The 21,314-nt window shown below is 54.3% G+C and overlaps 1 protein-coding gene across 1 annotated transcript in view; it reads left to right on the top strand.

Moving 5' to 3' along the window:
- Positions 1 to 16,271, top strand: part of PMEPA1 (prostate transmembrane protein, androgen induced 1) — a 53,689-nt gene extending 37,418 nt beyond the window's left edge. The window contains exons 2-4 of the mRNA XM_052651014.1: positions 11,767 to 11,921; positions 14,964 to 15,017; positions 15,501 to 16,271. Of these exons, the coding sequence (XP_052506974.1) occupies positions 11,767 to 11,921; positions 14,964 to 15,017; positions 15,501 to 16,049 (758 nt within the window). The 3' untranslated portion in view covers positions 16,050 to 16,271. The remainder of the gene's footprint in view (positions 1 to 11,766; positions 11,922 to 14,963; positions 15,018 to 15,500) is intronic.
- The last annotated feature ends 5,043 nt before the right edge of the window (positions 16,272 to 21,314 follow it).

Consider the following 21,314-nt stretch of genomic DNA (forward strand, 5'->3'; position numbering starts at 1 on the left):
TGAAGGCCCCCAGCACGCGGCCGCGGTTTTAGCGGAGGAGCTATTGAAAAGTGGCTCAATCCCGGCCGCATTGTGGGCCAATTCAGAGCTGAGTTCTTTGTCAGAGCGGCTTGGAGACCGAGCCCCCTTCACATCCCCTCTCCTGGCGCTGCCCCCAAGCCCCTCTGAGCTCATGTTGGGAAACACCAGGCTCTTGAAAATCAGTAATTGAGAGAAACACTGCTGGTTTCCAAGGAGCACACGGTGACTCCCGAGTGTCGAGGGCAAGCCAGAGTCACGTTGTCACCATGTTCAGAAACTCACACACACACAAGCGCACGCGCCCTGATCTCTTTGGTATGTAAATTAGTATTGGTGAAACTAAAGCTGTCCATGTTTGTTATAAAAAATGCAAACAATATAGAAATACAAAAAGAATAAAGGATAGATGGCTTCTTTCAGTAGTAGTCATCATGAACAATTTGATTTTTATCCTCGTTTTTGCTATAAAAATGGGTGCATATTATAGATACTGTTCCAGTTTCATTATTTCTGCTTGGCAATAATTGCAAAAATAGCCATCCATCCTTAAACCTATATAGGTCAGCTGTTCTCAGCCAGGCATGGTTCTGTGCTCCCCAGGAGACACTGGGCAATGTTGGCAGACACTTTTGGTTGTCACAACTTGACCGTGATGGTGCTACTGATTTCTAGTGGGCAGAGGCCAGGCATGTTGCTAAACATTCTGCAGTGCATGGGCCCCATCGCAGAGAATTATCCAGCCCCAAAATCTCAGTAGCACCAAGGCTGGGAAACCCCACTGTAGGATTTACCTGTCTTTTGGTGTGTGTGTAATTTTTATTGGCGTTTAGTTGCTTTACAATGCTGTTAGTTCCTATTATACAGTAAAGGGAATCAGTTATACTGATACATATATCCACTCTTTTTTAGATTTCCTTCCCATGGAGGTCACCACAGATCATTGAGTAGAGTTCCCTAAACCGTAGGTTCTCATTAGTTACCTGGTTTCTACATAGTGTGTATATGTCCATCTGAATCTCCCAATTCATCCCGCTCCTCTTCCCACAGTGGTACACATAAGTTTGTTCTCTACAGCTGTGACTGTGTTTCTGCTTTGCCAGTATGTTCATCTGTACCATTTTTCTGTATTCGCCATATAAGTGATATGGGCTTCCTAGGTGGCAGCATGGCAAAGAATCCACCTGCCAATGCAGGAGACGCAAGAGACAGGGTTTGATCCTTGGGTTGGGAAGATACCCTGGAGGAGGAAATCACAATCCACTCCAGTATTCTTGCCTGGAAATTGCTTGGACAGAGGAGCCTGGCAGGCTACAGTCCATGGGTTCACAAAAATCAGACATGATTGAGCATGCATGCATGCATAAATGATATTTCTTTTTCTCTTCTGACTTACTTCACTTTGTATGACAGTCTTTAGTTTCATCCAAGTCTCTGCAAATGGCACTGTACTGTTCCTTTTGATGGCCGAGTAATATTCCATGGTATGTATGTATCATGTCTTCTTTATCTGTTTCTCTGTACGTGGACATGCTTCTCTGTCCTGGCTGTTTGTCAAAAGTGCTGCTGTGAACACTGGGGTGCATGCATCCTTTTGAATTATGGCTTTCTCTGGATACATGCCCAGGAATGGGATTTTGGGGTCATATAACGGCGAGACAGTGAGATACATATATACGACAGTTAGGTTAGTGGAATTTAGACGGTCTCTGGTTGTTCACAGTCACAAAAAACCCTGCAGAAGTGTCCTTATACGTGTATGCTCTCAGGTCCTTCTGCGGATTTTTCTGTTGGATACAATCTTGGAAGTTAAAATTGCAAGCTGGAGAGGTAGCATGCCTTTTAGATTTTGATAGGTCCTGCCACGACGCCCTCCAAGCTGATTACGGTCATCGACGCTGCCACTGCAGACAGCTCACTCACCCACGCCTCCTCTCCTCAATTAACAAAGCACATTTGATTTATTTTAAATAACTTTCCATTGCACCTCCGTGTCCATTGACAGAAACTGCTCTCTCTCGCCGCAAATTCACTCCGTTCTGCCAATAACTCTGAAACGGTGATTGATATTTTGCTGACAGTGGGTGTTTAAAGATGTTCGATGTTGGTGACAATAAGAAAAAAAATCCCATTAGTTCTTTCCATTTGGGTAATAGCAAGAAAGATAAAAGGCACGGCTTTGTCTTTCCTTATTGAAGGAGCGTTTAATCACGAGGCTCTAAAATGATTACACAGGCCCTCTGCTCGCCCTGGAGTTGATTTTACCTCCCCATTGCCACACACACACTTTGAGACTCAGGGCTCACCCATCACCCAGCTGCAGCCCTCTCTCAGGTGACCTCCTGCAAGGTGACCTCGGGATGTGTGGGCTGAAGCCCCAAAATGAGGGAAGCGCTGCACACGTTGCCACTTGGGTTCAAGAAGGCAGTTCGCCTACATGCAGGACTAGGTGTCTTACTAGTTAAAGGAGATGAACAACACAGAAGGGTATGTGGGACTGATGATTTATCATTCACATCCTTTAAACCTGGCTCTGTATTTGTTGGCTAATTAGTGCACCTTGACTGTATGGTCCCCTGGGCTTCGGAATGCTTCCACTGACACTGGGACAGACCAGTGTGGAGCCTTCTCTGTTAGGCTCCGCTGGACAGGCTGCAGAGCTGAGATCTGGTGCTCCCATCCTGAGATGCTCTTGAGCCGAGTAGGGTAGACATGAGTTGAGAGAGTGATGCCCGCATGCTAGGGAGCTCAGGGAGGGATCAGGGGGAAGCCCAGAAGAAAAGTGTGTGTGTGTTCATGCATACTTGTGCACACAGGTGCAGTCCAGCGGGGGAAGAGGGAAGGGAGGGAAGGAGTCAGCCAGGCGAGGAAAGGCTGGAGGTGGCTCAGGTGGATGGAAGGAGTGGTGTCAGTGTGGCCCATCTTCTGTCGTCCCATTTGCTCTATCTACAATACAACACTTTCATCCCCAGAGTGGCCGTCAGTTCAGCCGGTGTTGGAGAGAGTAGGGAGACACAGTCTCACAGGGCAGCTTTGGGTTCAGCCACACGTGTCTCCCCTCTCCAGGTGAGGGGACTAGACGACCACCTGGCACCTGGGTATCACCTTGGGCTCCTCAGCCAGGGCACCATGGAGGGGCGGTCAGGCCCTCGCCTGCCCCATGAAGAGCAACCCCAGCTCAGCACCTAAACTCCCAGGGCCCATCAGAGGCACCCAAAGCCAGGGCTCCACTGCCCTCTATCCCAGGCTGAGGGGCTTGACCCAGCCTCCCCCCAGCCCCAAGAAGTGCTGCTAGACCCAAGATGACAGCGTCTTTGCCAGGAGACCTCTGGGAACCCCCATTCCAGGGATCAGCTACCTGGTTTGGAGACTGGCAGATGCTTTGTCTCTTTTCCTGTGAATGTAATTGCACGTGCTCAAGGGTGAGTGTGCAGGAGTGTGTATTACAAGGAAGGAGCCATCCCCTCTCGGGCACCCCCATGCCTGGCCCTTGGGCCGTGTAGATGCATGTAGTCACTCACAGAAGTTCGTATGCATCACCTGAATCACTTTTATTTTAAAATACACGTCTGTGCTTTTTTAAACAAGGATGGTACCATCTCATTGGATAGCTTCTCTTGCTCAGGAAGAAGCACAAATCGGTGTATAATTTATCATTGTACACAAATCTGCTAGCAGTGGCTTCCTAGGTTGTGTCAGCCCCTTGGGCGGAGGGGACATTTAAGTGGTTCCCAGGGATTTTGCCTTTTCACCTGCAGCGGGCCTTCCTGTGCTCTACTTTATACTTGAGAACACTGTAATCCTTTATGCCATGCATTTCTTGTGTGCCTGCCCTGGGGAATGTGCTGGGGACACAGAGAATGAGCGATGGACACTGGCGTTCTGGGAGGGAGAGGCGCAAGCCCCTGATGAGAGCTACAGAGAACCGTGAAGCAGGCTTGGGACATGGGTCCCAGGGACCAGGGCAGACACTGATGCAGACAGGATGCTCAGCATGCTTTCTGTGTATGTGACACTGGAATGGAGATCAGGAAGGAGGTGAGGGTAGCAAGCACAGGCTCGTGGGTAAGATCATTCCAGACAGAAGGAGGGTCTCATTCAAAGGCCCTGGAGTGGGCTGTGTTTGGTCCTCTTAGAGCACAGGGGCTTCCCTGCCTGGTGGCTCAGACGGTGAAGAATCTGCCTGCAATGCAGGAGATGCTCGTTCTATCCCTGGTTGGGAAGATCCTCTGGGGAAGGGAATGGCAACCCACTCCAGTACTCTTGCCTGGAGAATCCCATGGACAGAGGAGCCTGGTGGGCAACAGTCCATGGGGTCGCAAAGAGTCGGACATGACTGAGCGACTCACACTTCCACTTTTTTTTCACAGAGCACAGAACAAAATCCTCACTAGAACAGAGAGCTAAAGGCAGAGAATCCCAGGAAACCTGCGTGTGGAGATAAATACCCAGGAGGTGATTTGTCTGGTCAGGAGTTCTCGCTTGAAAGTTTTGAGAGATTGTTACTTTGCTTTTCAGAGATGCTCCCAGCGTGCACCGTCTGTCAGCTACGGTGCTGGCAGAGGGACCGCCTTGCTGGGCCTTCTCCAGCCACTGTGATTCCACCACCCAGCTCAGGTCTGTGTGGGGCAGAGGATAGGTGTGGCCCAGGGCCTGGGGTTCTGGATTCCACGTAATGAGGCTTCTCGGGTGTTCTTGCAGAGGCGCTGCCAACCTGAGTCTGTGGCTGCAAACTGACCGGTACAGTTCTCACCACAGCCACATGGGATGGGAACTGGGTCAGCCCTCCGTGTTTTCTCCCCCAAATGAGGACACTAAGTAATGTGCCTGAGGTCACAGTTAAAGTGGCAAAGTTGGGATTCGAACCCAGGAATCTTGGGGGCATACTTCGTGTTCTGAATCAGTGCTCCGAACTCTGCCATGAGCAGCAATGCGGGGAGCCCTGGGCCCCAGTGCAAGGCTTTCCCTCGCCTCCCTGCACCCAACACTGGACAGCGTCGTGGACAGTATCTCATGGTTATGTGCTCTGCTATCAGGCGCCTGGCGCCCAGCTGCATGCTTGGCACAGAGTAGGGGCTGGGTAAGCATACAGTCTGTCTTTAAAAATGAGAAAACTGGCCTAGATTTCTGCCCACCTCCCGAACCTTAAGAGAAAGATCCGTTCTTTTACTTACAAACGGTCTTACCCTAAGAAATCAATGTGCCGTCAGGGGTGTTTGAAATGGCACCAGGAGTGATCAGAAAGTTATTCCTTTGACGTCTGGCTCAATTTTATTTGAAATTCCAGGGGGGGAAAGGAGCTGGGTTCTTATTCAAATGCGATGGTGGGGGAGGGGCAGTAAATGAAGTGGCAGGAACCCCAGGCTGGCTGGGGCTCCTCAGAATGACAATGAGGCCTGCCCCGGCCAGTCTCATCCAGGCAGGCCTAACGAGATTAGATTTTCATAAATTTCAGACAGTGCCAATTCCTAATTCCTCAGTGTGCGGCCAGGAGGCCAGACAGGGCCGCCTGCACGGACTGCTTGTTAACCAGGGAGCACGCCGGCTGCCCCTCCGCCCGGAGCAGACACAGGGCGGGGGGCGGTAGGGGGGGGGGTCGTCTGGTCTGGAAACCTCCTGTGGGCTGGCAGGAGCTGGGTGGACTCTGGCCCAGCTCTCCAGCCAAGGAAAGAGAAAAGATCTCCAGTATCCGGCTGCTTCTCCGATGATTAACTGAAAACCCAGTGATGGTTGTGCCCACACGTTGCATGGCAAATTTTGCACCAGCCCTCTCCCTATTTACAGCCAGGAACCAGCCGGACAGGGGTTTGAACTGAGGCTCCTGCGTTTGGTTTGGGTCTGGCTCTTTCACTCAGAACAGAGGGCCATAAACTTGGTTGCAAAAGAATTGCATCTTCACCTTAACCACCCCTAACAGGAACATGGGTACCAAACCACAGGGCATCAGCAGCTACTTGCAATCCGGTCACCAGTAGAAACCACAGGCTTCCTATCCATGGAAACCTGCTGGGTCGTATTTAACGTGATAGTATCCCACGTCGCTTGTGTGATCCTGTATGTTCTTCCTATATCGAAAGTCTGATTGAGAGTTTGAGAACTATATTTTGGTAGATTTGGGTTCCTTTTAAAGCCTCACATGAATTTTTATTCAGTTTAATTTTATTTTAAAATAAGCATTCTGAGACCTCATCCTGGCTCCCCCAGCTGCAGGGAAGGAAGCCATGGGGTCAGGACTGTTCTCTGACTCCTGGCCTGACGGGACTGACACTGCCCCTCGGTTTGTGGGAACTAAGTGGGGAGGGATGTCCTGTCCTGGGCAGGTGCTTGGCACTCAGATAGAGACAGAGGAGAAGGCAGCTGTGTCTTTATGCAGTTTCGTGGGAGGTGCCCAGAGCTCTCCCAAATGCATGGCGCAAGGCCTTTCTAACAACCATCCTGTGACTTTCCTCTGTGCTGGTGGGGAGGTGGGACCACTGGCCAAGATACTGGCTTCACGGACCACATGGCAAGTGATGCTCTAGGCAGTCTTGATCTACCCTGGCGAACAGTCCCATTCCATGCGAGTGCCTGACTTAAACCAACACTGTTCCTGACATTCTGGGACCATGGTACCCAGGACCATTGGGTGTGGGGCTGTTGGCCTAACCCATCCCTGAAAGCACAGGCTTGAGGGTTTGGGGTCTTGAACTGGCCAGTCATCTCCCTTCTCGCAGCCTCAGTTTCCTCATCTGTAAAGTTGGCGGCGGGGGTCATATTAGTGTCTATTTCACAGAATGCAGCTGAGGATTCAATAAGATGATACCCAAAGAGATTCGGGCCACACCTGGCCCTGAGGGGGCTCCAAGACACTACCCCTCATTAGTGTGAGGCAAGCTGGGAAAGGACCAGAGACGCCCGTATGCACACCTCAAAGTGACTGCATCCGTCCCTAGAGGAGGAGACACAAAAGCAGAGTCAGGCTGCTCCAGTGAGGTGGACGGAGCTATTAATTTGAAGTTATTCCACGAGGAAAGAAGACGCTCAATTAAAAAAGAGTGACCTTACTTTGCATGTGGAAGATGGGCTTGGCCACCCCCAGAGACCCTGCTGCATCCGTCACCCACCCCAAGGGGGAAATTACCAAGAAAAATGACAGGACCGCTGCCCCATGGTAAGCGGACCTGACACCCAGATCAGAATGAGGGAAGTGTGATGTTTCCTCCCCAAAGACTCCTGTTCTCTGCGCAGGTCCTCTAAGCAGGGACCGGTGCCCGTAAGTCCAGCCACCACCCTGGGTGACCTTTTCTGACTGACCCTGGGACAGAGGCCCATGAAAGCATGCTCAGTGTTTCCAGGGCATCAGCCTGGATGAAGGGTGCCTGCTGTCCCAAAGGCATGGGGTTGTGATGGTGGTGACAGCGGATCACCCACTGTCTCCCGCCCTGTTCTGAGCCCTTGACATGTACTTCTTCATCTTTCCTGGAGCTCTCAGGGGTGCATATGCCCAGGGTCACACGGCCAGCAGCTGGCAGATGCAGGGCTAGGCATATTCTGAGGTGTTCCCACGTAGGCGGGGGAACTGACAGATACTTCAGGAAAGCTGGGAGCATTTAGCAGGAGATAAAGGCCCTTTCTCCTCTTATTCCTTCAAGGAGGCTCTGGATTTGGGACTGGCCCTGCCCTTTGATCTGGAGGAACTGTCTGTGCCTTGGTTGGCTCGTCTACACGATAGAATGGTGATGGCTCTCATAAACCTGGGGGAGGTGGTCTCAGCGCAGGGCGGTGCACATGTTGTACATGTTAGCATCCTGACTGTAGTCCCAGTGAGTGGTTGCTATGACAACAGGGAGTTTGGGCTGGGGACCAGCCCGCCACCCCCTCCTGCTCTGATTCCCCTTTGTTTGTGACCAGGCTTTGCTGTGAGCCCTGTGGTCACAGGAGAGTTGAACTGAGTGGAGGGCAGCGGTTGGACCTATCCCTTCCGCCAGTGTGCTGGGCACCTGGTCCCACGTCCACGTGAAGGGAAGCCCGTGAGACTGAGGACGCTGAGGCAGGATCGGTGTGGCTCTGCATCTTGGGGGCTCCTCTCTTGGCTGGAAGTCTAGAAGCCACCCATCCTGCAGACTTCGGCCTCTCGTTGCTTTTAAAACTCTTTGAATATGCTGCTGGCGTTAAAGGCCAGGCAGCTTCACCAGCTGTTCCTGGGTTCTGGAGAGATGGGGAGTTGGGGCTGCACTGACCCAGCCTGCCTGGGGGCTGTCTGGCCTGCTGGGGTTTCAGCTAGCAGTGCCTGTCTGGAGCACCCTGTTGACCTGATGAGGAGGAGCTCTTGCTCGATTAGTGATGCCTGCAGTGGGAGCAGGAGTGAGGAGCTGAGCACGAAGATCCAGAGAGGCCAGGCAGATGAGGTCAAGCAGAACTGGGGCCCCGGTGGAGCTTGGGGCAAGTGGACAGCACAGCCTGTGTTAAGAGGGTGGCCACCCACAGCTCTGTTTGTTGCTTGGGTGGGGACAGGACTGTGGATGCAAATGCCCTCAGGCCCCCCATTTGCCCCATATTCCAGCAGATGCTTTCTGATGCATGTCCCAAAGAGGTGAGTTCATGTCCCCTGAAGGCAGAGTCTCCAGGAAGGAGCACCCTGAGTGTGAAAGTTCACTGTGCTATCCAGGGGACCAGAGCCTCCTCACCCCATGGCCAAGGTCAAGACACCCAGCCTAGGCTTATTTTTGCCTTGCGGGTTGGGATGAATCACCTGTTGGTTGGGGGGCCTTTCCTGACCCCCTCAGTCCCCCTGTTCCCGTGTCTCCATGTCTTTGCACATGCTCAGTTGCTCAGTTGTGTCCGACTCTGCGTGACCCCATTGACTGTAGCCTGCCAGGCTCCTCTGTCCATGGGATTCTCCAGGCAAGAATATTGGAGTGTGTTGCCATGCCTTCCTCCAGGGGATCTTCCTGATCCAGGGATCGAACCCATCACTTACGTCTCCTACATGGGCAGGTGGAGTCTTTACCACTAATACCACCTAGGAAGACCTCGTGTCTGTGCACACCCTGGAATATCCAGCTGGGTCCTGCTTGGCCCTCTCTCTTCAGACATATGGGTTTGGACTGTCCTCGTTTGCTTTGGCTGGTATGCTGGGGAGCCTCTGCTAACCATGGTCACATTGAGGGAGTGTTCCCTGAGTGCTGGCCATGTGGGCCCCCACACAGCCTCTCCCTTCCACTTGGGGAAATTGGGATGGACTCAGAGTGAGTGAGGGTCACAGAGCCAGCCTGGGCATCCCCATGGAGTGCTATGCCACCCCGGAGCTGCCTCAGGGACTCTGCAACCCTTAGGCGTCTCCTTTCCCTTCTGGCCATGACCCCAGGCCTCTGGCTTCCAGAATAGAGCCTGGAAGCACTTCGTGGTCCCCTGAGAATTTCGCCCCGTCGTCCCCCATATGGATTTGTGTGGGGTTGTGGCCCGGGAACCAGTGCGGTCATGTTAGTGCCTTCAGCACCCTGGGCTCCTTTCTGGGGGTGATTCTCTCACTCTGACACTGCACCCCAGAAATCAGGTCCTCCCGCCCTTTGGGGGTCGGGAGAGCTGTGGGCTTTGTTCACGCCCACTCGGCCCGTGGGGCCTCATCTGTTGACCCAATAGGACACCTCCAGCCCTGTTGCCTCGCCACTGGATGTTGCCTAGAGGAGGGCAGCGGCCTGGCCAGGAGCCTGCAGGCCGCCAGGCCTGGGACGGAGACACAGACACCTCCCTTGCTTCAGGCCAGGCGTGGGCAGGGCCCCTGGAGACGGGCGGAGGAGGGCAAGGGTGCCTACCCCCAAGTCCAGGCTGGGGTGAAGAGTGCACGGTGTTGGGGGAGGGGTTGCAGGCCCCTCTGAGGAGGGGGCGTGGGTGTTGCACAAAGCCAGCCTGTGTGTCCCCTGAATGGGCAGCTTTATCCCAGGCCCTAGCACACAGGCCCCAGACCAGCCTGTCTGGGGAGGCAGGAGGCGTGGCCACAGCCACTGGGTTCCAGGCCAACATCCTGGCCTTTGCCAGCTCAGGCCCCGCACCCTCCTGGCGGGAAAGGGAACGAGTCCCTCTGAGGGTTTGAGGCTTGTCCGATTTCCCGCCAGGCGGGGCCCAGCCTTCTCAGGCATCAGGAAGGACTCACTGAAATCCCTGGCTACTTCATCATCCCTCCTGTCCCTCCCAGGGCGAGATAAGGTTGTGAATCCCATCCCCACCCCCCAGGCTGGAGCCAGGACCCAGGCTCCAGATGGAATTCTGGGTGCAGCAGTGGACATCCAATGAGGGAGTCACCAGCGGGCAGTCCCCCAGGCTGGAGCCAGGACCCAGGCTCCAGATGGAATTCTGGGTGCAGCAGTGGACATCCAATGAGGGAGTCACCAGTGGGCAGTCTGTCACATGACCTGAACCTGGGTCCCCTCACCTGTGAGGCAGGATGATGAAAAAGCACCCATATATAGGCTCAGCCCTGCACAGAGATGCTCAGCCCTGGCACATTCTTTGTCCCTGTGGTCTTATGGACTGTAGGCTGTTAAGCAACACCTTGGCTCTCACCCTCTAGATTCTGGGAGCGCCTTCGGTTGTGTCACTAGTGACACCAGTCTGAGCGACTAGTGTCCTCAGACATTGCCACGTATCCCCCAGGGGGCAGACCCACTCAACTAACAGCATCACGCAGACTTTGGCACGTCTGGGCAAAAAGGCTTAACATGGTGGGAGAAGGTGGGTGTCCCGCAGAGCCTGGGTAGGAAGAAGGGGTGGCCAGGGCTCCAAAGAGGGCTGTGGGCGGGCTGCGTGCAGAGGGGTCCTGCTGAACCAGCAGGAACGTCCACCCGGGACAAGTCGATCTCCCGCTGGAAGCAGAGGCTGTTGGCAGGAGGGGCTGCCCTCACAGGCTCTGGCCAGGCCCCAGGTGAGTGGCACATGGCACACGGTGACACAGTGCACCTCACTGCCTGCTTTCGAGGCCCCACCTTCGCCCGCCCCCACTCCTCCAGCTTCCGTATGTCTGTCTGAGAAGAGGAAGCGCTGAGTCAGTGGCCCTGAGCTTGAACCTGTACCCCTGGGGAGACCTCGGCTAATTGCTTGTCAGTGCCAGGGGGCGGGGGGTGGGGGGAGGGTCTTCCTGCCTGCCCTCTGGGATCTGGGGAGACACATTTCCTGGCTTGTCCATGGGCAGCCTTGGACCAGGGGAGGCTGGCTGTGCCCCCCCCCCCCACCTCCCCGCAGCCAGGTCACTGCCCCGGCCCCCAGCCTCTCACCTGCCACTGCTGGGGGCTCTGCTGGCATTGTGCATGGCCACCTGCCGATCGGCCCGACACAGACCCGCTCGAGTCAGCAGAAACTGCCCCGACTCTGGCAGGATCAAAATAACCTCTTTCCTTTTCCAGCACTTGAGGGTTTTTCCGCTTTCTGGGGGAAAAAAACAAAACAACCCGAAAAAAAGAAATGAGAGTTGCAGTGTTTGCAGCCTCCCGGAATGTGGTTTTTCTGAGGCCTCTTCCTTGAGGTGGGGGTGGCCCTCATACCCTCCCGTCCTGTCGAGGGTGGTGTCTCTGTGCGTCTTGTGTGTGTGATAAATATGTCTGTGCGTGGGTGTGTTATCTGTGTTTGTGTATGGGTGTGGCAGAGTGTTGGGGGTGTACAGGGATGTTGGGGTGTGTTTGTGTGTTGGGGTGTATGGGTGCTCAGGAAAGCTGGCACCGAGCCCCTGCCTGCTCTGGGAACCCCAGTGTCTCACGTGTCCCCTTGGTCTTGCAGCGGAGCTGGAGTTCGTTGAGATCACCATTATCGTGGTGGTGGTCATGGTGATGGTGGTGGTGATCACGTGTCTGCTGAGCCACTACAAGCTGTCCGCTCGCTCCTTCATCAGCCGGCACAGCCAGAGCAGGAGGAGGGAAGACGCCTTGTCCTCGGTGAGTGCCTGAGCTTCCAGGGGCCTGGACACCCCCATCAAGTGCATGTGGTGTTGGGGTTGAGTGCTCACAATTGGGGCAGACGGAGCGGCTCCCAGCAGGAAGGGACCTCACCCTCCCCCAGATCTCAGCACCCACGTTCCCCCTCATTCGCCTGCGCCTTCAGGCCGCCCCTGCCCGCCAGTGGGTGTTCCTCAGCAGATGGACCGGGAGGCGGTGCAGAGTCCATTGCTAAACAGTTTCCACCTCCACACCTGTGAGGTGGAGTGTAACAACCTGGACAGGAGCGGCTGTGTAACCAGCAGGCTGCGGATCACAGAGAGGGCAGCCCCGGGGCTCTGCAGGGAGCACGTCCCTGAGCCTGTGTTGGCCGGGAATCGGGGGGGCAGTGACAGAAACAGGCCGGAGCGGCCACTGTGGCCTCTCAGCTTTGAGGGACGTTTCACTGGGCCACGTCGGGCTGGCGGGTTCGGGCATCTCTGCTTGTGTACATCGCCAGGCTGCCAAGGCAAGGAGCATGTCCGCTCAGGTCCCTCGACTGTGAACACGGGGCGCCCCAACCCTGAGGCCCGGTGTGCCCGGAGGGCGCTGCACCACTGCTCAGAAGCATCTGAGGCTCACCCGTGTGTTCATGTGCTGTTGCCCAAGGGGCAGAGCCAGCAGCTGCACTGCCACCTCTGCAGTCGGTGATCTGCCCATCTTAGGAGAAACCGGGCTCAGAGAGGCGGGAACATTTGCCTGAGGCCATACAGCTTCTGTGGAGAAGGAAGTGGCAGCCCACTCCAGTGTTCTTGCCTGGAGAATCCCAGAGATGGGGGAGCCTGGTGGGCTGCCGTCTATGGGGTCTCACAGAGTCAGACACGACTGAAGCGACTTAGCAGCAGCAGCCCCAGCACACAGCTTCTAAGCGACAGCTTGAGGCCTATTTTACCCCTCTCAGATCCTGGTGCAAAAGAGAGTACTTTGGACAAACGGGAAGACTGCAGCCCGGTAGCTATGCCCCAGGGCAGGACATCTCACCCCTTCTGAGCCTCAGTGTGCACATCTGTAAAATGGGAGGGGCTCGCCTCTCTCCTGCCCACCCCCCCACAGGGTCACAGGAAGAGTGATGTTAGTGGTAAGAGCTGGGAAGATGGCAGAGGTTTCCATGTGAGGGATCCTGGTCACCATGGAAAGGGGACAGCCATGTGGGCAGCACTGGGTCTTCATGCCCAGATGGAGGCCAGGATCCAGGTTCTGGTTCCTGAACATCTGAGGCTAAAAGAAAGTACCCCTCGACATCTACCAGCCACCTGCATGGGCCCCTGGGGATGCCCGGCTGGGTAAACGCAGAGGCTTGTTAGACCTGAAATACATGTAGCGGCTCCCCTGGGGCTCCTGCTAGACAGGGCACATCTGCAGAGTCTTGGGGCCCCATGACCTCCTGGAGAGACCCAGAGACAGCCATTGTCTGCTTGGCGCAGAGACCACCCCTGCCATAGCTGTCCTGCTGTGGCCTCTTTTCAGGGTGACCCCTGGGAGTTCATTTCCTCATCTGTCAGAGGGTGGGGTTCATGTTCAGGTAAGCCCTGTGCCCTGAGACCGCACATCCCAGCTGGCGCTGCACCAGAGAAGCCAGAAAATACTGCATGATGATGACAACAGAGATGCCAGCCGCTGCAGTGACAGATCGCAGCTCGAAGTCTGCAGCTGAGGGCAGGTCGGGGGCCACCTGGGTATAGACAGACCTGGGCCAGCTGCCCGCTCTATCAGGTTCTCCTGGCTCATTCCCTTGGACTCTTAATGTGGCTGTGCTCACCCGGCAGCAGCTGTGTTAGTGGCGTGACAGACCCCCTGGCCCTTGATGGAGTCAGCTTTCGGACCCCTGATCTAGATGGAGAAGCCATGAGCAGGCTGGACAGGCTTTCCAGGGATGCTTTTAGGAAGAGAAGGAAGTGTTGGGGAGTGGAGGGGGCGAGAGAAGGAGCTGCCAGAAGCAGCGCGTGGGTCTGGCACTGGGACCTGGAAAGGTATCAGGGCCATTCACTGAGTCAGGGAACAGGGTAAGTTAAGACTCAGCCCGTGGGCAGGTGCAGAGCGGCAAGCTGATGCCAGGTTACTCACAGTGGGGCTGGGCTGGCACAGGAGCAGAGATGCTGTGGGAGCCTGGGGAGGGGCCTCTGGTGGGTGGGTGGTCCTTGGAGGCCTCCCTGGAGGAGGAGGTGACCTCCAGGCACACAAGTTGGGGTTAGTCAGGTGACAAGGATGGCGGCGATTCTGGGGTCTGCAGTGGGGCCTCCCAGCATTGACTGGTATATTCCTAAGCTCCCTCGTGGAGACTCCCTGGGCTAGTGGGTGGGCAGAGATGGTTTGAACCTTGGACAGAGGGCCTCACAGAGGGGTTTTAGGCAAGTTCATGTTGATCCAAGCTGACCCTGGCTGCTTGAACCCCTTTCCGGGGCTCCCAACTTGAATGGGGAGCAGGTGGGTGTGCCCTCATGTTTTCCTGATGCCCATGTGCGCTGTGCCAGGGGCCCACCCCGGGGCCACAGAGCCTGCTAGGGCCGGCTTGAGTCCAGATGAGTCTGGCAGCAGCAGAAAAGGTGTGGATGCCAGCCCTGCCTCTTACCAGCTGGGTGGATGCTGTTCAGCTACATGCTGTTTTTTCGGGAGAACTGAGTTAGTGCTTTAAAGAGCTGAGCACAGTGCCTGGTACCAAGGCATTCCTAACATCAGTACCGAAAGGGCCCTGCGTGACCGTATTAACAGTAACCGTATGTATCTGCTCTCTGTATCCACACGCCGGGAATAAGCTAGACCCCAGTGAGTCTGTGTAGGGTAACTGCTTTCCTAATGGGACGGTTTTGAGACTCACAGAGCCCCCTAGCGGCCTGTTGGAAATTACAATCTTCCAGGCGAAGCCCCCCGCCCCCCGCCCCCAACTCCCCAAGACTGTAGGTGATAACCGCCTTACCTGGGGATCCTCAAGAAAACAAGTCCCCAAGGAAACTCTGGGTTGATGAATATGTTCATTATCTTGATTGTGGCCTTCCACCCATACAGGAAGGATGCCTCTGGCCCTCAGAGAGCACGGTGTCAGGCAATGGAATTCCAGAGGTGAGTCTTAGCGCTGCCTACCCTCCATCACTCCCCCAAGTGATGGAGGGGGACTCCCTCAGTCCCCTGCTCCCGAGGCCGCTGTCGTGGACGCCCCTCTGCCCAGTAGCTTCCCTTCCCCAGGCCGGAGGCACCTCCCCTGTTAGTAGAGTGGCTGCTCGAGGCCCACTCCTACTCTTCTCTGAAGAACCCTCTGGGCAGCCGGGATGGTCCCCGCCGGGACATTGTGCGCTCCCCACCCCCAGCAAGCAGCCCTTAATCTCTGCGACACCGAAGGACTCGGACTGCCCCTCTTTCCACCGTGTGACGCCACTGTGTGACACTCCAGGGCTCTCCAGGCATCGGGCGCTGGACTCCGGGCTCTGCTCCCTACGCCCACCCTCACTCCCCAGAGAGCAGAGTCATAAGCAGCAGCCCCCCCCAACACCCCCACCCCCACCCCCCCCGCTGGGCCCTGACCCTAACTTGGCTCTTGCCCTCCAGCCGCAGGTGTATGCCCCACCCCGGGCCACCGACCGCCTGGCTGTGCCCGCCTTCGCCCAGCGGGACCGCTTCCACCGCTTCCAGCCCACCTACCCGTACCTGCAGCACGAGATCGATCTACCACCCACCATCTCGCTGTCGGACGGGGAGGAGCCCCCGCCCTACCAGGGCCCCTGCACGCTCCAGCTGCGGGACCCCGAGCAGCAGCTGGAGCTGAACCGGGAGTCGGTGCGTGCACCCCCGAACAGAACCATCTTCGACAGCGACCTGATGGAAAGTGCCATGCTGGGCGGCCCCTGCCCCCCCAGCAGTAACTCGGGCATCAGCGCCACGTGCTACGGGGGCGGCGGGCGCATGGAGGGGCCGCCCCCCACCTACAGCGAGGTCATCGGTCACTACCCCGGCACCTCCACTTTCCAGCACCAGCAGAGCAGTGGGCCGGCCTCCTTGCTGGAGGGCACCCGGCTGCACCCCGCACACATCGCCCCCCTGGAGAGCACAGCGGCCTGGAGCAAAGAGAAGGATAAACAGAAGGGACACCCCCTCTAGGAGTCCCGAGGGCGGGCCGGGGCCGCAGTAGGTAAAACCGCAAATCACTCCGCACTTCTTAAAAGAAAAGAGAGGAGGCCGGGGCGACACACAGAAAATGCGACGCGTAACCATCCTCCTCCCCCCCTCCCCCACCTCTCTGTGTATAAATATTTACGTGTTCTGTCTGGTCTGAATGCACAAGCTAAGAAAGCTTGCAAAAAAAAAAAAAGCAAAAAAAAAAAAAAATCCCACGTTTCTTTGTTGAGCTGTGTCTTGAAGGCAAAAGAGAAAAAAAATATTCTACACTAGTCTTTTCTGTTTCTAGTTGAGCTGCGTGCGTGAATGCTTACTTTCTTTTGTTTGTTTATGATGATTTCACTTAACTTTAAAGACATATTTGCACAAAACCTTTGTTTAAAGATCTGCAATATTATATATATAAATATATATAAAATAAGAGAAACTGTATGTGCGAGGGCAGGAGTATTTTTGTATTAGAAGAGGCCTATTACAAAAAAAGTTGTTTTCTGAACTAGAAGAGAAAAAAAAATGGCAATTTTTGAGTGCCAGCTGAGAAAGTGTGTATTACCTTGTAAAGAAAAAAACTACAAAGCAGGGGTTTAGAGTTATTTATATAAATGTTGAGCTTTTGCACTATTTTTTAATATAAATATGTCAGTGCTTGTTTGATGGAAACTTCTATCCACGTGTGTCAAGACTTTTAAGGGAGAAATGTCGGAATTTCCCGGTCAACTTCAGGCAGAGCGTGGGTTCCACGCTGGGGCTGGAGAGAGGCTCCCCAGGGCTGACCTCCTGCAGAGTAGAAGCTTTCATCTAGTGATAGGTTATTACCTCGATCTACATTCCCTCCTGAAGGAGACGTGTTTAGCCCTCCTCTGGGCCAGGACAGCCTTTGGATCGCAAATGAAATAGGAAAAGTTAACTCCAGGCCCCAAGTTCCAGGAAGGTGGGCTTTGCTCTTCCCGAAATGAAGATTAACTGTTACTGAAGGAATCTTAGTTGTTTTTTTTTTTCTCTTCTTTTTTGAACCATGAAGGTCCCCATAGGAAGGGGCTCGCCAAGGTGCTCCCTGCCTGCATCGCCAGGGCCCCGTCAGAGGCAGTTAGGTGGTTCAGATGTGCAGGGTGCTTCGGCAGTTCAGCCGGCTCCACACTGCGCCAGCTGAGGTGGGTGCAGCCTGCTGGCGTGTAGGAAAGGCCCAAAGGACTAGCTGCGTGACCTCACCCCTGTCTTTATATCGGTTCTCACGTAACAGGCCCATAGCCAGAAGACCAGAGAGGAAAGAGCGGTATGCCCAGGTTTCTCCCAGGACACTGCGAAAGGGTGAAAATGAGAAAAACCGTCAAACCAACACAAACTCAAGCTTTAGGACGTAGAAGCAGAATTCTTCCCCTTCTCTCTTTTCGCATTTTCATTCCCTTCCCCGTGGAAACCATCATTTTTAGTGTCTTTGTGTGTCTGTTTTCACAAGCGTCTTTGTCAGACACAACTCTTGTTTACCAGGATTTTACTGCTTAGATATTGGTGGGACCCCTCGCTGGTGGCATGTGTGTGTGTAGATGGAGATGACCGGGAGAGAGTTGAGCAAATGAGAGTCCTTCCTGCCACCAAGGACGGGCTCATATTCCATGGGGTGACACCCCTGGCAAGAGAGTAGCACCCCCCCCCCCCCTCCACCGCCCTACCCATCCCGCAGAAGTGTCTCTTCATTTTCGACAGAATCCCGACTAGCCGGTTAACAGAAAGGAAAAGGAAAAGAGGCAATAACTATGTTTTAAACAACCTTTTTTATTGCTTGAAAAACTTGAGAAGAGTTTTGAAGTTCTGACCATTTGAACTATTTCTATTATATACCTTTTAAGAATATGGTGACCAATAGGTGACCGAGGTGTCTGAGTGCCCGCTTACCAGCCTGGCAGAAAGTTCTGGTCCCTTGACAATAAAACCTGCCTCTCTGTGGGGTCTTCAGCCTAACCTCTGCCTCTCTCTTGAAGATTCTTTGTAAAGGTCATTCATGCAGAGACATCCCTAGAGTTTGTCCTGAAAGGTACAGGGACACATTTTTAAAGTTTTTTTAAAAAAACGTATCTTTCCTTTCTGTGAAGCGTCTCCCTAGTGCCTTACTGAGGAAGCGGTTGACCCCTTCTGTCCCCAGGCAGCAGCGTTCCTGGACAGCGCCCTTACTCACCCGGGCCTGCCTTTCTCACTCGTGGGTGACAGAGGTGACTGCTTTAAAAACGCCCCCATCACCCTCGTGCCGTGCCCCACCCATCCTCCTTCCTCCCTGGCTGTGCCTCCCTTGGTCAGGCCACCCCTCCAGCCTCCTGTCAGTACTTAACTCCTATCCGGGTCAAAAGCCTAGATGCGGACCTTGTTTCTAGAGTTAGATGAAGGCCAGACCGAGGGGTCCCTGAGGTCCCCCTGGGGTCCTTCCTCTTGAGCCAAAACTTGCATCTTGTTGCTGGGGTTGTGAGGGGGAATGTGTGGTCTGCATTTGCCAGATGGGCAACAAATTAGAAAAGGAAGCCGGGGCGGGGGTTACTGACCTCAGCTGGCTTGAGGGCAGAGCATCCCTCTCCTTGTGCCCCAGTATTGTAGTCCAGTCCTCGGTGCCAGAGTATCATGCCTGGGCTCCAGGCCCAGCAGACGACAGTTGCAGAAGTTCATGGTAGAGCAACTTGTCAGGGCCAGGGCACCTCCCAAGAAGACTATGGGTGTGTTTCTGCAGAGCTCTTGGTTTCCCTGCCGAACCCAGAGCCCTAAGGATACAGCCTTCCTCTCGGTGTTGGCTGTCATGCTCTTACTCTTGAAAAGCCTTTGAGCATCCCTTAGGAGGGCCCCCTTTTCCAGGAGAAGGTTGAAGGGGAGGGGTCCTCAGCAGTGGCTGGTTGGAGGGGGACCAGGCTGGGCTCAGAGAAGGTGGCAGAGCTCAGCTTTTTCTACTCATGTTATTTCCCTGTTTTTCCATCATCATATTTCCTGTGGAGGAAAAGTTTCCCCCGCAAAGCCCAGGTCTACACAGACGGCCTTATCAGAGTGCACTCAGAGCCGTTCGCTCCCTCACGTTTTTGCCAGGAGCTGAAAGCGACTCCCCTCCACGTCTAGCGAACACCGGGGCAGGCCAAGGACCGAACCCATTCCCCTCCTTGTCTGTCTGCTCTGTGAATTGTACATTTCAGAGAATTTTTTTTTTCTACATGCAACACCAAGCTTCCAGATCCATAAAACATCCTGGTGATAAAGGAGAGAAAAATGTTCAGTTTGGTTTTCCGGAAACTGCGCTTCAAGTTTTGCTGTACTATAGAGCTCAGAAGGACCCGCTGCGCTCTCATTTGCCTGCCTGATTCCACGGTGGTTGTGCTGATGGCGACGCTTTTACGTTGCTCCCTTGGTGTTGGAACCGCTCTCTTTTGCAGCCCCGTTTCCCAAGTTCTGTTCAAGTTACATGTGTGTAAACTCCGTGGCACGCTGGGTGCAGTGCCCACGTTGCTGCTGCGTAAGACTCTGTATTTGGATGCCAATCCACAGGCCTGATGAAATCGCTTGTTGTGTATCAGTAATCATTAGTGGCAATGATGACATTCTGAAAAGCTGCAATACTTATACAATAAATTTTACAATTCTTTGGAGCCAGGCTCTTCCGCTTTCTTGAGCTGCGTTGCTTTCCCCTGTCCCTTCTGCCGCCCTCAGCCCCAAACCCTGGATGCCTTTCGAGGGCAGGAAGCAAATTCTGCAGGGCTGCTGTGTGGCCTTAAGCAATTCCATCGACCTCTCTGTTTTAGTTCAGGCAGCTTTCAGGGCGCTCAGTGAAAGCACTTGCACAGGCAGGGAGTACATTGGGCCTCATGGGGTAAAGAGTTTGCAAAACATTGTATATTTCCTCTTGGGATATCATCTGCCAGGACATGATGAAAGCTCGGATAAGGGCTGCAAGAAACTGTCTCAGGTGGGGCTCTTCCCAGAGGCATGTGCTTGTGTGAAGGCACGTATCCAGGTTGTGCTCCCAAGGGAGACAATGAAGGGAGTCAGGAAAAGGGCAGAGGGAAAAGTTGTGCAAGGGGGACTGTTTTAGGCAAAGCCCCAGCCTCAGGCTGATGATCTCCAGGGGATCTGTGGCAAGCTCTGAGATGCAGATCCACCCCCCCCCCCCCCGCCCAACCCCCAGGAGAAGCAGGCTCTCAGATGCTCCCGGTTCTTCCTGCCTAAGAGTGGGGCAGAGAGGGGTCCCCCAGGTCCCAGGGTGGCCCCCTGAAGACGTTCCCAGGTGCAAGCCCTTAGCAGCCACTCACATGGAAGCAGGGACAAGATGCCAGAGGGTGTGGGTGAGGCAGTGCCCACTACAAATGTGATTACTTCCCTGGTGGCGCAGATGGTAAAGAATCTGCCCACAGTGTGGGTAAACCCAGGTTCAATCCCCTGGAGAAGGGAATGGCAACCCGCTCCAGTATTCTTGCCTGGAAAATTCCATGGACAGAGGAGCCTGGCGAGCTATAGCCCATGGGGTCACAAAGAGTCAGACACAACTGAGCGACTAACACTTTTCATGTCTGGTCAAAGTTTTTTTTTTTTTTTTTTAAATCTGCCAAAACTGAGTCAATCTCCAGGGATGAACACTTTGGCCTCATTCCAGGGTTTTGTAATCTTCTGGGCCATAGAGCCCTATGATCAAGCCAGAACACACCTCTGCCTTACCTGTTCCCCTTATCTAGTGAAGATAAGCTTCAGATTATGAAGAACTGGGGAGACACCAAGAGAGCTCATTACTCTCAGCTGGTGAGAGCAGGGCATGGTGCTGTGCTCAGCCCAGCTCTGGAACCCAAGTGCCTCTCACTGGTGGCCACTTCCCTTGCTGACCCCTCATCACCTGGTCTGCAGAATGGGTTAACAGCAGTGAAGATAAGCTTCAGATTATGAAGAACTGGGGAGACACCAAGAGAGCTCATTACTCTCGGCTGGTGAGAGCAGGGCATGGTGCTGTGCCCAGCCCAGCTCTGGAACCCAAGTGTCTCTCACTGGTGGCCACTCCCCTTGCTGACCCCTCATCACCTGGTCTGCAGAATGGGTTAACAGCAGTGCTTGTGAGGTGGGGTCTGATTGAATAATGCCAAAGGGTGCCTGGAAGAGGTAAATATTAGCCATTTATTAATAACAGGCTCTCTGGGACAGTTTTCATATCACTGAATATCCCTCCAAGCTTCTGGATTAGTTTTCAGTTCCCAAGCACACAGACAACACCACCTCCCCAAGCCATAGTGTCAGAGT

The sequence above is a fragment of the Budorcas taxicolor genome, chromosome 13 (assembly GCF_023091745.1).
Source record: "Budorcas taxicolor isolate Tak-1 chromosome 13, Takin1.1, whole genome shotgun sequence".
In the NCBI taxonomy this organism is placed as follows: domain Eukaryota; kingdom Metazoa; phylum Chordata; class Mammalia; order Artiodactyla; family Bovidae; genus Budorcas; species Budorcas taxicolor.